The following is a 12,174-nucleotide window of genomic DNA, read 5'->3' on the forward strand; positions in this document are numbered from 1 at the left end:
TGACAGTTCTGCTAAGAGATTCCTTCCTCTTTGAATCCCTGTTGGACACTCCCTCCCGCCAGGGGCTGCAGGTGACTGATCTGAAGCTTGGGCCCCTCCAGTCCGGACCCTCCCTCCTTTCAGGCAAGGATCCAAAGAGGCCAGCTGCAACCTTAGCCATCCCCTGCCCCATTGCCGCCTCAGTGGACTCAAAGTCACCTCTGCTCCAGCAACCGCTGGCCAGATCCGGCTAGGGACTCCCTCCCACTCCACAGCAGGATCCAGGAACTGGTCCCTATTGGGCAATCATTAATCGGATTCTTGGCATTCCCTGTCCCTGGCCAGCATGCTCCTCACTGGAGAAGGAGCAGAGGGCCAGGACTGGCATTTGGACATGCAGCTGCCCAGCAAGGTGGTGCTGTCCGCAGCTGCGCTGCTCCTAGTAACTGCGGCTTACAAACTCTACAAGTCCAGGCCTGCCCCAGTCGGGCAGGCAGGGAGAAACAACAAGGACCACAAAGCAGAAAATGAAACAGAGGGCTTGGGACAACTTGCCTTCCAGGAGGCTCCACCGGGGACCCTGCCAAGGGGTCGAAGACGCAGGAAGGCCAGCAAGGGGGCTGGGACCTCACTGGACTACAGCTTGGTGGATCCAGAAGACTCCTGCATCCTGGACATTTCCAGGTCTGAAGAGGCCACAAGAAAAGGCTCTGATGAAAGTCAGGGCAGGCAGTGTCCAGGCTCTCAGCAGGTGCCTCCTCCCTGTGGTGGCCAGGAAGCCGGAACAGATGTTACAGGTAAGCCCAACCCTCCCCACCTCCCTCATTCGGGCTGTGAACCCAGGAGCTCCTCAGGCAGACTTGTGCCAGGAGTGGGTGGCAGCTGTGTGGGTGACAAGCTCTCTCCATGGCCAGACAGCAGACCCCCAGAGGAAACAGGATCTGGGGACCCGGAAGCCCCCAACGGTTGGACTGATCTTACACTGGTCAATGGTGACATGAACCAGAGTTGGGTCTTCACACACATGACAGGGGTCAGCAGGGGAGAGGCCGGGGTCCTCCAGGCTGCTGCAGACATGGGCTTGGCCACGCAGCAGCAGGAAGGAGCCACCAACACCTCCCATACCTTCTCATCTGTGGCCCGGATCCAGATGGAGGAGAATATTATACAAAAGGCAGAGGGACCAGGGCTGAAGGGCAGAGTATATGACTACTTCGTGGAGTCCATGTCGAAGGCTGTCTCCAGGCCAGTTCCCTGCCCAGCAGCTCTGGCTGATGCTCCATCCCCTGGGCCTGGACCAGAGCCCCTTGTCACCGGAGCAGCCTCCAGAGATGAAGCCGCTAACACAGCCGGTGGTGGTGCATCTGAAGCAGCATCCCTGCAGCCTGTGGCATCCCCGTCTGCACCAGGCTTCAGCAGAAAGGTGAGTCTTCTGCAGATCGCTGAGAACCCAGAGCTCCAACTGCAGCCTGAAGGCTTCAGGATGCCTCTTCCTGCCCACCTGGACCAGAGAGCCCAACTCAGCTCAGCCTGCAGCCACGGGGAGCCCCACGTGCAGCTTGTAGCTGGGACCAATTTCTTCCACATCCCGCTCACCCCGGCTTCAGCTCTGGATGTCCGCCTGGACCTGGGCAACTGCTACGAGATGCTGACCTTGGCCAAGAGGCAGGGCCTAGAGGCCCTGAAGGAGGCAGCCTACAAGGTATTGAGTGATAACTACCTTCAGGTCCTCCGAAGCCCAGACATCTACGGGGGCCTGAGCGGAGCAGAGCGGGAGCTGATCCTCCAGCGAAGGTTCCGTGGCCACAAGCGCCTGGTGGTGGCAGACATGTGTCCCCAGGATGATAGTGGCCGCCTCTGTTGCTATGACAATGTGCAGGATGCTTGGCACCCACTGGCCCAGCTGCCCCCAGAAGCCATGTCCCGGGGTTGTGCACTCTGTACCCTATTCAATTATCTGTTTGTGGTGTCTGGCTGCCAGGGACCTGGGGGCCAACCCTCCAACCGCGTCTTCTGCTACAACCCCCTGACAGCAATCTGGAGTGAGGTGTGCCCACTGAACCAGGCTCGGCCTCACTGCCGGCTGGTGGCCCTGGAGGGGCACCTCTATGCCATTGGAGGTGAGTGTCTGAATACAGTGGAGCGTTATGACCCTCGCCTGGACCGCTGGACCTTTGCCCCGCCTCTCCCAAACGATACATTTGCCCTGGCACACACAGCCACGGTGTGCGCCAATGAGATCTTTGTCACCGGGGGCAGCCTGCGCTACTTGCTGCTCCGATTCTCGACCCAGGAACAGCGTTGGTGGGCCGGCCCCACCGGGGGCAGCAAGGACCGCACGGCCGAGATGGTGGCTGTGAATGGCTTTCTCTACCGTTTTGACCTCAACCGCAGCCTGGGCATCAGCGTGTACCGCTGCAGTGCCAGCACCCGGCTCTGGTATGAGTGTGCCACGTACCGCTTACCTTACCCTGATGCCTTCCAGTGCGCCGTTGTGGATGACCATATCTATTGTGTGGGACGCAGGCGCATGCTCTGCTTCCTGGCGGATCACATCTCACCCAGGTTTGTGTCTAAGGAATTAAAGGGTTTCCCTTCTGCACGGGGCACCCTTCTGCCTGCCGTCTTGACCTTGCCTGTCCCTGATGTGCCTCAGACCCCTGTCTAGCAGTCCCTCAGCTGGGCCCCATCAGGATTCAGAGAAACCCCCTGCCTATCACTCTGGGTAAGAAGCAAGCAGGACCATGACAGGCCGTGGAGTGGAAAGTGATCTCTCCTCCACCACAGGCTATGGGGCCTTGGAGGATTCTTGAAAAGCCACATTACAGGCCTGCCACAACATCGAAGCCGGAGCCTAGCATTCCATGACAGCTGGAGTCCCACAACTTCGTGAGTGACTGACCCAGCACTGTGATTCAAGTCAGGATTCCTGGTGGGGGCTGTTTCAGGATCCCACAGAAATGAAGGGTTACAGTCTTCTCCCAATCACAGTTCCAGGGGCCAGGGTACCTCCAGACGATTTCTCAAGCTGGTTGGTTTTCTGTGAGCTACCACAGACCACCTTCTTAAGCAATGGTCTCACCAATTCCTAAGCATTGAGGCCCACTTTAGAAGCTTCTAGAAGCACCTGGAGCACAGGTGGAAAGAACTGAAGGAGGGTTTGGGCAGGAGCAGGAAGCAGCTCAGGATAGCCCTGAGGTTTGGCCAGCAGGACAGGCACAGCTGAAGCTGAAGGCATCCACAGTAACGCTGTTTGAGAGCATATTGGCCAAGGCCCACTTTTTTTTTTTTTTTTGTTACCTCAAGTTCTGTGTGCTGGAAAGAGAAAGGCATCCATCTTGACAGGAGTTCTATTTGCATATTAATCATTGCACAATTGAGGTCTTGGGAGGCAGATGTGGTTCCAGGCTCCCTTTTCCGGCCCCTGCCATGCCCACAACCACCTGACCTCAATAGACTCCCCAGAGTTCAGAATCCTCTCTGCCTGGGCAGGGCAGCCACCATTCTTCAGCTCGTCCATGTGACCAGCTCTGTGTCTGGTGGCCGATGGCCATCTCATCTGCCTCGTTGGATGAGAAGGAACGAGGAAAGGCAGGTCTGGGATGGAGCCATGGAGTTGGAAGATTCTAGTGGAGCATCCAGGCCCCCAATCTTTTATATTGAAGGGAATCCAACTTCCAGGATGAAAGGCAGAGAGCCTGGTCCACCCTGTTACCCTGCCTACTAAGCCCTTGCTCCATTCTGAGGGAGACAAAGATATTGAGAGAAAAGTGATGATGCTCTAGAGATGAGCCAGGAGCCAGGGGGGTGCGAGTCACAATCGGGGCGGGGCCTGACAAGTGGACGGATGACAAAAACCTGGACACTGGCCCTATAAAAAAACCTTCCCAGATCCCAGGGGTGGCCATGCAGCTGTGAGAACTGAGGCTGGGGCACTTTGGGGAAGATTTGGGGTTAGGATGTAGAACAAGGAAGAGTTTTGACATGGAGATGAGAAGAGAGCATTTGTTGTACTGTACAAGGTGACTATTCCTGGCCAGAGGCCTAGAGGAAGAACCAGCTGAACACACTTGAAATTGAAAGCTGAGCAAGAAAGACTGTCTGAGCCAATGTCCCCTCCCCTCTGCCCCTTGCCTCCCCTACCAAAGTCATGTCACATTACTCACACATCAACCTCTGAGAAACATTGGGGTGGGGGAAATGGATGGCTTCAGTAAAATGACTCAAAGAGGACATTGCCAGGCGGAGGTGGGGCAAGGTGCTTTTGGGAGATACACCCAGCTTCCAGGCACAGGCTAGCCCGAAGATGAAACATGTTAAGGAAACTTCCAGAAGCCTGTGGCACACCAAAAGTAAGAACCAGGCAAGTGATTCCAGGGAAGTTGCAAAAAAGAAAAACAAACAAACAAAAACCCCAAAACCCTGTGTTTTGTGAATTGTGAATTGTGAGTGTGATCTTTATTGAAAGAAGGGGCGCTGAGACTAAGCTGTTGTACATCCCTTAGGCTCACGTGGCAGACATCACCAATCAATCCCTGATGAGCCCTTATAATGACCTCAGAACTGTTCAAAACAGAAGCCCCACAGTCATGGCCCGTAGGTTAGAGCTGGCATGTCGTTACTGGCTTGACGAGGAGCTGGTTTGGGGAGTGGAAGTGGTTATAGCAGAGCCAAGTAACCCAGGGAACCCAGCAGAGGCACGGTGGACAGAGTTCACTGGTGAGATGAACACGTGCAGTCTGTTTGGGCCAGGCTGGGCACTGCTCTTCCGGTGGGGGAGCAGCAGTGTCCCAGTGGAGGAGAACAAGCTGATTCATAGACCAATCACAGGCACAGAAAGCGATTGAACTCAGCATGCTTAACTGCTAAGGCAAGGGCAAAGCAAGCCCTGCAAGACAATCAGGCCTCCGAGAGGAAATGTATCGAAATGTATCAAAATGTATGGGAGGAGGGATCAGTTTGGAGATTCACCTAGAGGGAAGGGGAAGGGTTTTGCCACAAAGGCAAGGGGACAGGGCTGCTTCTGAGGAGGACAGTCTCAGGGTGGTAGAGGGATAGACCACTGATCTGGCTTTGTTCCCTGGGAGAGAAGCCGATTTGGTACACTTGGGGACAGTTACAAGGGAGTCACAGGTACCCTGTTCAAGTCTGCGGCTGTGGGCAGCCTGCTGGCTCAGAGTCTAATTCCCACTTGACTTTAGGAAACAGCCTACAGTCTGGGGACATCCTGGCCTCAGCCTCTGAGTAGCCTAAGCATCAGGGGGCTCTGAGGACCATCTGTCTTGCTTTTTTTCTAATAAGAGTTCTTACTGCTTTAGGGGAGGAAAGATGATGTGAGGGTTATTTTCCACTTTAAGCCTGTCTATGTCCCTTTATAGAAAAATAAATAGACAATTGGAAGATAGAGAAATGTATTTTAAAAAACTGTCAATTCTGCCACCCAAAGATGTCTCCTGAGGGGTGTGTGTCCCTGGGGTCTCTTTCTTCTGTTTGTAGGTTTTGTTTGGCTTGGTTTTTGCCCGGGTGTATTTGTGCTGAACATACAATTCTGTTGCTTCCTTCTGCACACAGCGTTTTTCAGAATAAGCATCCTCCCGTGTTATTACAAACCCTCGGTAAACATCATTTTCAAAAGGCACTGAATATTCCACCCACTGAATGGATCGCACTTTATTTAAACACGTTCCCCTCCTGTTGGGCCCGTGGATTCCCCCCACCCCTGTTGGTTTCTTTTTCTCTCATAAATAAAATAAATGGTCTTTGTTTCTCTTTCTTCTCTGAGGCCTCCTCCAAAACCAGAAAAGACAGACAGGTCTAGGTCCTATCTGGAGGTACGTGGTTGCCAAAACAGCCATAGCCGGTAACATTTACCAGGAACTGTAACTTGACCCATTTTGGACTGTCAGTCACACAGCTGACCTTGGTGATGCTCAACCAGAAAGTCAGAGCTGACTGGTGGGAGGGGCCGACCAGGCACGCTTCCTACAGAGCAGTCAGTGCGAGGACCCTGTCCCCGTTGTCCACACTTGCTAGTGCAACTCCTCACTACCCAAACAGCCCCATTTACAGGGGTGAAGACTGAGCTCGGAGAATTTAAGGAAATATCTTCCCCACAGGCAAATTTTAAAGAGTTTTTATTTAAAGTATGCTGGAGGGACTGGGGATGTAGCTCAGTTGGTAGAGTGCTAGCCTTGTAGGCATGAAGCCCTCCCTGGGTTACATCTCCAACATAGCCGAAACTGGGTGTGATGGTTCATATCTCTAACATTGGCATTTGGGAGGCAGAGACAGGAAGCTCAGAAATTCAAGGTCATCCTTGGCCTTATAGTCAGTGAGAGACCAGTTTCAAAACCCCAAAACAAACGTCGGAGTGTGCTGGAGGCCAGCTTCGCCTTGGCTTGATGCCAGCGTCACTCCTGGATCTTTTTTTTTCCTAACCCCAGTTTACCAATGCCAATCAATCATGCTCTGTTTATGAACCTTCAACTCAAAAGAGATGTTCTCCATTCTCTCCGTGCTTACGGCTGTAAAACGGGTCTGTCCCTGACAAACTCAAGCCGGTAGTGAGAGACCACGCTATCCTGGAGGGAGGGTCCAGCTGGAAGGGGCAAGGTCCCCCCTCCCCCACCCCAACTCACTTGCCCAGTGTCTTGTCTTGGCCTCTCAAAAGCCAGACTGTCTGTGCTTTAAGCTACAATGGCCCTTTCTGGTCTGAGAAAGTTTGAGGTTTCTCCAGATGAAAGCTAGTCCTATTTTAGATCATCTGAGTTTTAGAAGTGCAAGCATATGCAGGGAGGGGGAGGTCAGGACTGGCCTGCTCACTGATTGGTGGTTTCCCAGGTCAGAAGGCCGCCATCTTCCTTAGAGCTTGACTTAGAGCTCAGAAGGACATTGGAAATCAGCAGGCGGCCTGGAAAGCCTACAGCTCCAAGGGGAGGGGCACCTTCCCCTTACAGGGTAGGAGTAAGGAGAGCAATCCTGGCCTGGTGAGACCCAGACACAGGCTTCCTCTGCTTCCTGCCTTTGTCAGCCTTACCTGGAAGAGCCCTGTGGCTCTGGCCCCCCTGGGAGTCCCCTGAAGCTGCAGCTCCAGCCAGCAGCAGCCCCCTAGGCAGACGTGAGGCTGCGGCAGGAGGAGGCAGATGAAACCTGCGCAGAAGGCCCCTTCAGGGAGCCCGGGAACAGAAGAAAGGACAGCCTGGAGGGAAGACTCTACAAACAGCTCCCAGCCTCCGGTCCTTTGAAAAGTGAAAGGCAGGTCAAAATAAAACAAAAAATGAGACTGTATCAGAGTCTGGGTTGCCTTTGTGTGAAAAGAGATGGGAATACCAGCGTTCTCAGCCCCAGGGCTCTGTACATGCGCAGTAGGCAGCATAGCCGCCATCCCTCCCCGATGTCGCCATGGTAGGGTATGTGTCTCGGCTGCATCCTCACAGCCTGGAGGAAAGCCAAGATAGGTCAGTGCACTGAAAAGAAATAATAATAATAGCAATCACTATTTAAGCCAGTCGTGGTAGCACTGATCTGTAATCACATTTGAGACGTATAGACCAGGGGAGGAGCAGTTCAAGGCCAGCCTTGGTACGCAACAAGTTTGAGCTAGCCTGGGCTGTATGGCACTTTATTTATTTGTTTTTTTTTTTGTTGTTGTTGTTGTTTTGTTTTTTTGTAGTTGTTGTTTTTTTTGTTTGGTTGTTTGGTTGGTTGTTTGGTTGGTTTGTTGTTGCTGTTTTGCAGAGTGGAGTTAATAAATATATTTTAGCATAGATTTAGAACAGGGGCTAAGAGAAAGAAAGCAAGACCCACTCAGAGCGAAGGTGTGAGCTTTGGAAAGGCACACACTCCCGTTATCTTTGCAGAGTCACATGCAGGTAGCGCCTGCAGGATGGCAATTCATAAGGTAAACTCAGGCTCTCAGGGATGCAGGCAGCTAAGGTGTGTTCCATAAACAAGGGCTTATCTGAGATGCCCAGAGAAATCTTAGAGGAGGGATAGGGCCCTACTCAAGGGCAAATGATTTCAGGCCTTAAAGCTGGGTCACTGCTATTAAAAACAAAACAAAACAAAACAAAAACCGACAGTCAAAAAATACAATGAAAAAAAAACAAACAAAAGATCTATGTATGCGGGAGAGCCTTCACTGCAAATGCTGATCGTGTTGGAAGCTTCGCTTCCTGGACTGTAAGAGGCTCCCCCGAGACTCCAAGGTAAGTGGTTCTGTTCTAATCCGGATCCCCACAAACTCCCCCATTTCCCTATTCTGACAGAGTTTCCCTCCCCTCTGAGATTTTGGCCTCTTGACTTTGAGTTGCAGAAGGCCATGTCTCTGTTCTGTGTACTTGCTTCTGTAGCCAAAGTGTAGCCCCTACCTACTCAGGAACTAGAAACCTCCACCCATGTGATCTGAGGGGATGAGAGGATCCAAGCTTGCAGGGCAGAGGGCCATCGTTTGAAGGGAAGAGAAGACATCGTTATCAGCCTTCAAGCCCTGTCAAGAAATACGGTGTACGCTCATTCGAACTAAGATCAGCTCACACCCTTCTCCTACCTGCCTTTTATGCTAAGAATATGCAAAGCAAGAAACAGAGTCTATCTACATCATTAATTGAATACACCAGGCTTGTAAGACTCATTATTAACTAAAAAGAGATCTTAAAAAAATTATTTATTTTTATTTAGTGTATGTGAGCGTTTGTCTGAATACATGTCTGTATGCCTCCCGTGTGTGTGTGTGTGTGTGTGTGTGTGTGTGTGTGTGTGCCTGGTGCTCACAGAGACAAGAAGAGGATATGGAATCACCTGGAACTGGAGCTACAGACAGTTGTGAGCTACCATGTGGGTGCTGGGAACTGACCCAGGATCCTCTGATAGAGCAGCCAGTGCTCTTAACTGCTGAGCCCTCTCTCAAGCCCTGGCTGGCCTGGAACTCTTCACATAGACCATGGTAACCTTAAACTTGTGAGCATTACTCTTGCTGGGATTCCAGACATGTACCACCCAAGCCACCAAAACCACCAAAGCCATGTCTACTAAGTAAGCTCTTTGTGTCTTTTAAACAGGTTTGTTTTATTTTGTTTTTAAGAGACTTGGGCATCAGGTGTATCTCCATGTGACAGATGCAGAGGGGCAGCTTACAGAAGCAGTTAATTTGGTTCATGGTTTCAGACAGTCCATCCATGAAGCCCTGGCTCACTGTGTCTATTTTTGTGCCAAGGCAGAGCTTCAGGCCCGGGGCTATGTAGTTGAACAAAGCGGCCCAGGCCAGGGTGACAAGAAGCAGCAAGAGAGCAAAAGAGCCAGGAAATGTCATCCTTCCGGTAGCCTGTGTCCCTCAACAAGGCCTTGCCTCCTTCTTTGGCATCATCTTCCAACAACATCATTAAATTATGGTTCCATCCATGAATCCCTGATTAGGATAGAGTCCATTGGTCGATATGGATTCCTCAGGGAACGATCCGTTCTAGAAGCCTACCAGTTCCCTAACCCATGAGCTGTACCAAACTTCATCATGGAGTCTTGCTATATTTTGGTCAAGTTAGCCCTGAACCCTTGAGCTCCAGGGGATCCACCTGCCTTAGCCTCCCAAGTTGCTGGGCACACAGGCAGATGCCACGGTGTCAGGCTTCTCAGACAAAGTGTGGCAAGTGGGCAATTCCCCACTCTTTTGTCCATCAATGCTTTCAGTCCTAGAATCTGGTCATATGACTTGCTTTGACCTCTCTGTGGGACTAATATACTTGCCATAGCAGAGGCTTGGAAGTTGATCGTGTGTGTGTGTGTGTGTGTGTATGTGTGTGTCTGTGTCTGTGTCCGTCTGTGTGTCTTTGTGTTTGTATGTATGTGTTCAGATGAATCTATGCCTTGTTCATGTGAGTTGCATATGCACACATGTGTTCACAGATGTAGAGTTCATGTGATGTAGATTGAAGCTTTCCTCAATCACTCTTCACTTTATATTTTTGAGCCTGGCGCTCATCGATTCAGCTAGGCTGCCTGGCCAGTGACCTTCAGGGGTTTGCTTGTCTCTGTCTCCCCACACTGGGACCACAGGTGCATGCTAGGGTACCCAGACCTATCTCCTTTTTAAATGTGGGTGCTAGGGATCTGAGCCAAGTTTTCATGCTTCTGCTGCAAGCTTGGCATCGCCCCAGCCCTCAAAAGTACTGAGAATAGAGTTTTCTCAGAGAAGGCCTGAGACTGCCACTGTGGAGAAGAGCCCAGGCTAGCCACTAAACAGGCACATGGCACCATCACCCAAGCCAGTAGCCTGCCAATGACCTAACCTGGGAGTGAGATCTCCCACATGCCTTGACCACAGATGTTGGAACTGAGCCCAGTCAAAGAGCCAGGGCTGAACCCAGCACAAGTTGCCCATCCAGAGGCGCACAGGAGAAGCAGGTGACCGTGGTTGTAAGCCACAGACATGTGCATGGGTTGGCAATACACAACAGGCCTATGAAGTCTGAGCTAAGGCCACCACTTTGGTTGAGAAAACTAGAGTTCAAGGCAGTGAAGCAACTTCCCTCCCCAGAGCACACATCTACAAGGGGGAGGAGCTAGGATGCCACCTCCGTCTGTCTGTCTGGCATCAAGTATGGGTCCTTCACCATTCAGCCCCGTGGCCGGGCTCGGTTCTATCCAGAACTAGAGCTGGGGTTTCCGTCTGAGGACCTGCTCTGTCATTCCAGAAGGACAGGACCTTCTCCAGGGCCCAGGAATACAGGATGAGGCTCTCAGTCAAGTCAGAGGAGGGGCTTAGAAAGTTCTAGAGCACAATACAGGGGAGGCAGCTCAGAAGGTAAAGTGCTTGCTGTGCAAGTTCGGATCCCTAGAAGTCAGGAGTGATGTCATGCGCAGGGAATCCCAACACTGTGGAGACTGGCCAGCCAGTGAGGCTAAAATAAGGCAGATGGACAGCGCCTGAGGAATTAGTCAAAATTGGCATCAGGCATTCAGCACACACACACACACACACGGTCACACACAATCATACACACACACACACACACAGAGAGAGAGAGAGAGAGAGAGAGAGAACCCCGCCTAGCCCCACCCATACGGGGCGGGCGCTGCCGTAGCCCCGCCTTCCCCTGCTTCTCGCCCCAGCAGCTCTTGGCCAGACTCTGGAGTTACTTACCTCGACAGAGAAACCTCGTACACAATCAACAAAACTGTGAAAGCACGTTAGAAGGTGGCGAACGTCACCCTCCTGTGATGTGTCTTTATTTGTAATGAGTGTCAAAGGAATGCGGCCTTGCTCAGTTCAGGAGCACAGTTTACCCGTCTGCAGATTGCTGTTTATTTCCCACAATCACCTTGATTCGATCGCGCGCAGCGGTCTACCTGCTAGATCAGAGGAAGGTTGGCTTTAACCTGGCCTCAATTTGAATCTCAATAAATGGAGTGAATTCTTGCAAAAACAAAACAAAACAAGAACCTTCTGTAACTAAATCAAATCCTAGGGGGCCAAATCAAATCCGACCCTCCTGGAGAGAAGGTTTTCCTGCCAGGATTGGACCCGAAAGCTTTAAATGGCTCTGATTCTTTCTGTCTCTGGCTTCTACTTACTCAGCCCCCTCCCATTCCCAGACGCAGCTGGGGGTGGAGGATTGCTGGGGCATATTAGTCTCGGGGAGATCCACGCAGTTCACGTCTCCTGAATTAGTAGCCCCACCCCCTTTAAAAAGACATTTAGGGTGGCCATCTGGGAAGCTGGGGCTCTGGGGCTCTGAGAGTCTGGGGAGTTGGGGAGTTGGGGATCTGGGGAGTTGGAGATCTGGAGAGTTAGGAATCTGGACACCTGGGGAGTTGGGGATCTGGGGGTCTGGGGGTCTGGGGATCTGGGGAACTGGCTTAGTCAGCTAAGTGACTGCTGAGTAACCTGAGTGAGGACCTGAGTTTAGATCCTCAACTCTCACGTAAAACTGACTGTGGTGGGGAGCATCTGTGACCTCAGTGACTATGAACATGCCCCCTCTCATTCTCTCTCTCTCTCTCTCTCTCTCTCTCTCTCTCTCTCTCTCTCTCTCTCACACACACACACACACACACACACACACACACACTCACACAAACACTCACACACACTTATTGACACACACTTATTGACACACACTTATTGACACACAGACACACTCATTTGCACACTCACACACATACTCATTCACATATGTATTCACACACAGGCATGGTCAT

The 12,174-nt window shown here is 51.7% G+C and overlaps 1 protein-coding gene across 2 annotated transcripts; it reads left to right on the forward strand.

Moving 5' to 3' along the window:
- The first annotated feature begins 212 nt into the window (after nucleotides 1-212).
- Klhdc7a (kelch domain containing 7A) lies at nucleotides 213-5,746 on the forward strand. 2 transcript variants are annotated; one of them, XM_085838759.1, is made up of 2 exons: nucleotides 213-776; nucleotides 894-5,746. In XM_085838759.1, exons 1-2 carry the CDS (start codon nucleotides 326-328, stop codon nucleotides 2,645-2,647), a joined length of 2,205 nt encoding a protein of 734 aa, XP_085694885.1. In that variant the 5' UTR covers nucleotides 213-325; the 3' UTR covers nucleotides 2,648-5,746. The 2 variants fall into 2 exon arrangements, with proteins under 2 accessions (XP_085694885.1, XP_021017047.1); XM_021161388.2 differs by having other exon boundaries at nucleotides 307-5,746.
- Nucleotides 5,747-12,174: the final 6,428 nt, after the last annotated feature.

This window comes from Mus caroli, unplaced genomic scaffold, assembly GCF_978045245.1.
Source record: "Mus caroli unplaced genomic scaffold, Mus_caroli_1 scaffold_6, whole genome shotgun sequence".
Classification (NCBI taxonomy): domain Eukaryota; kingdom Metazoa; phylum Chordata; class Mammalia; order Rodentia; family Muridae; genus Mus; species Mus caroli.

Coding starts and splice junctions, on each gene's coding strand:
- Klhdc7a (XM_021161388.2), top strand. CDS start 326: ATGCTCCTCACTGGAGAAGGAGCAGAGGGCCAGGACTGGCATTTGGAC.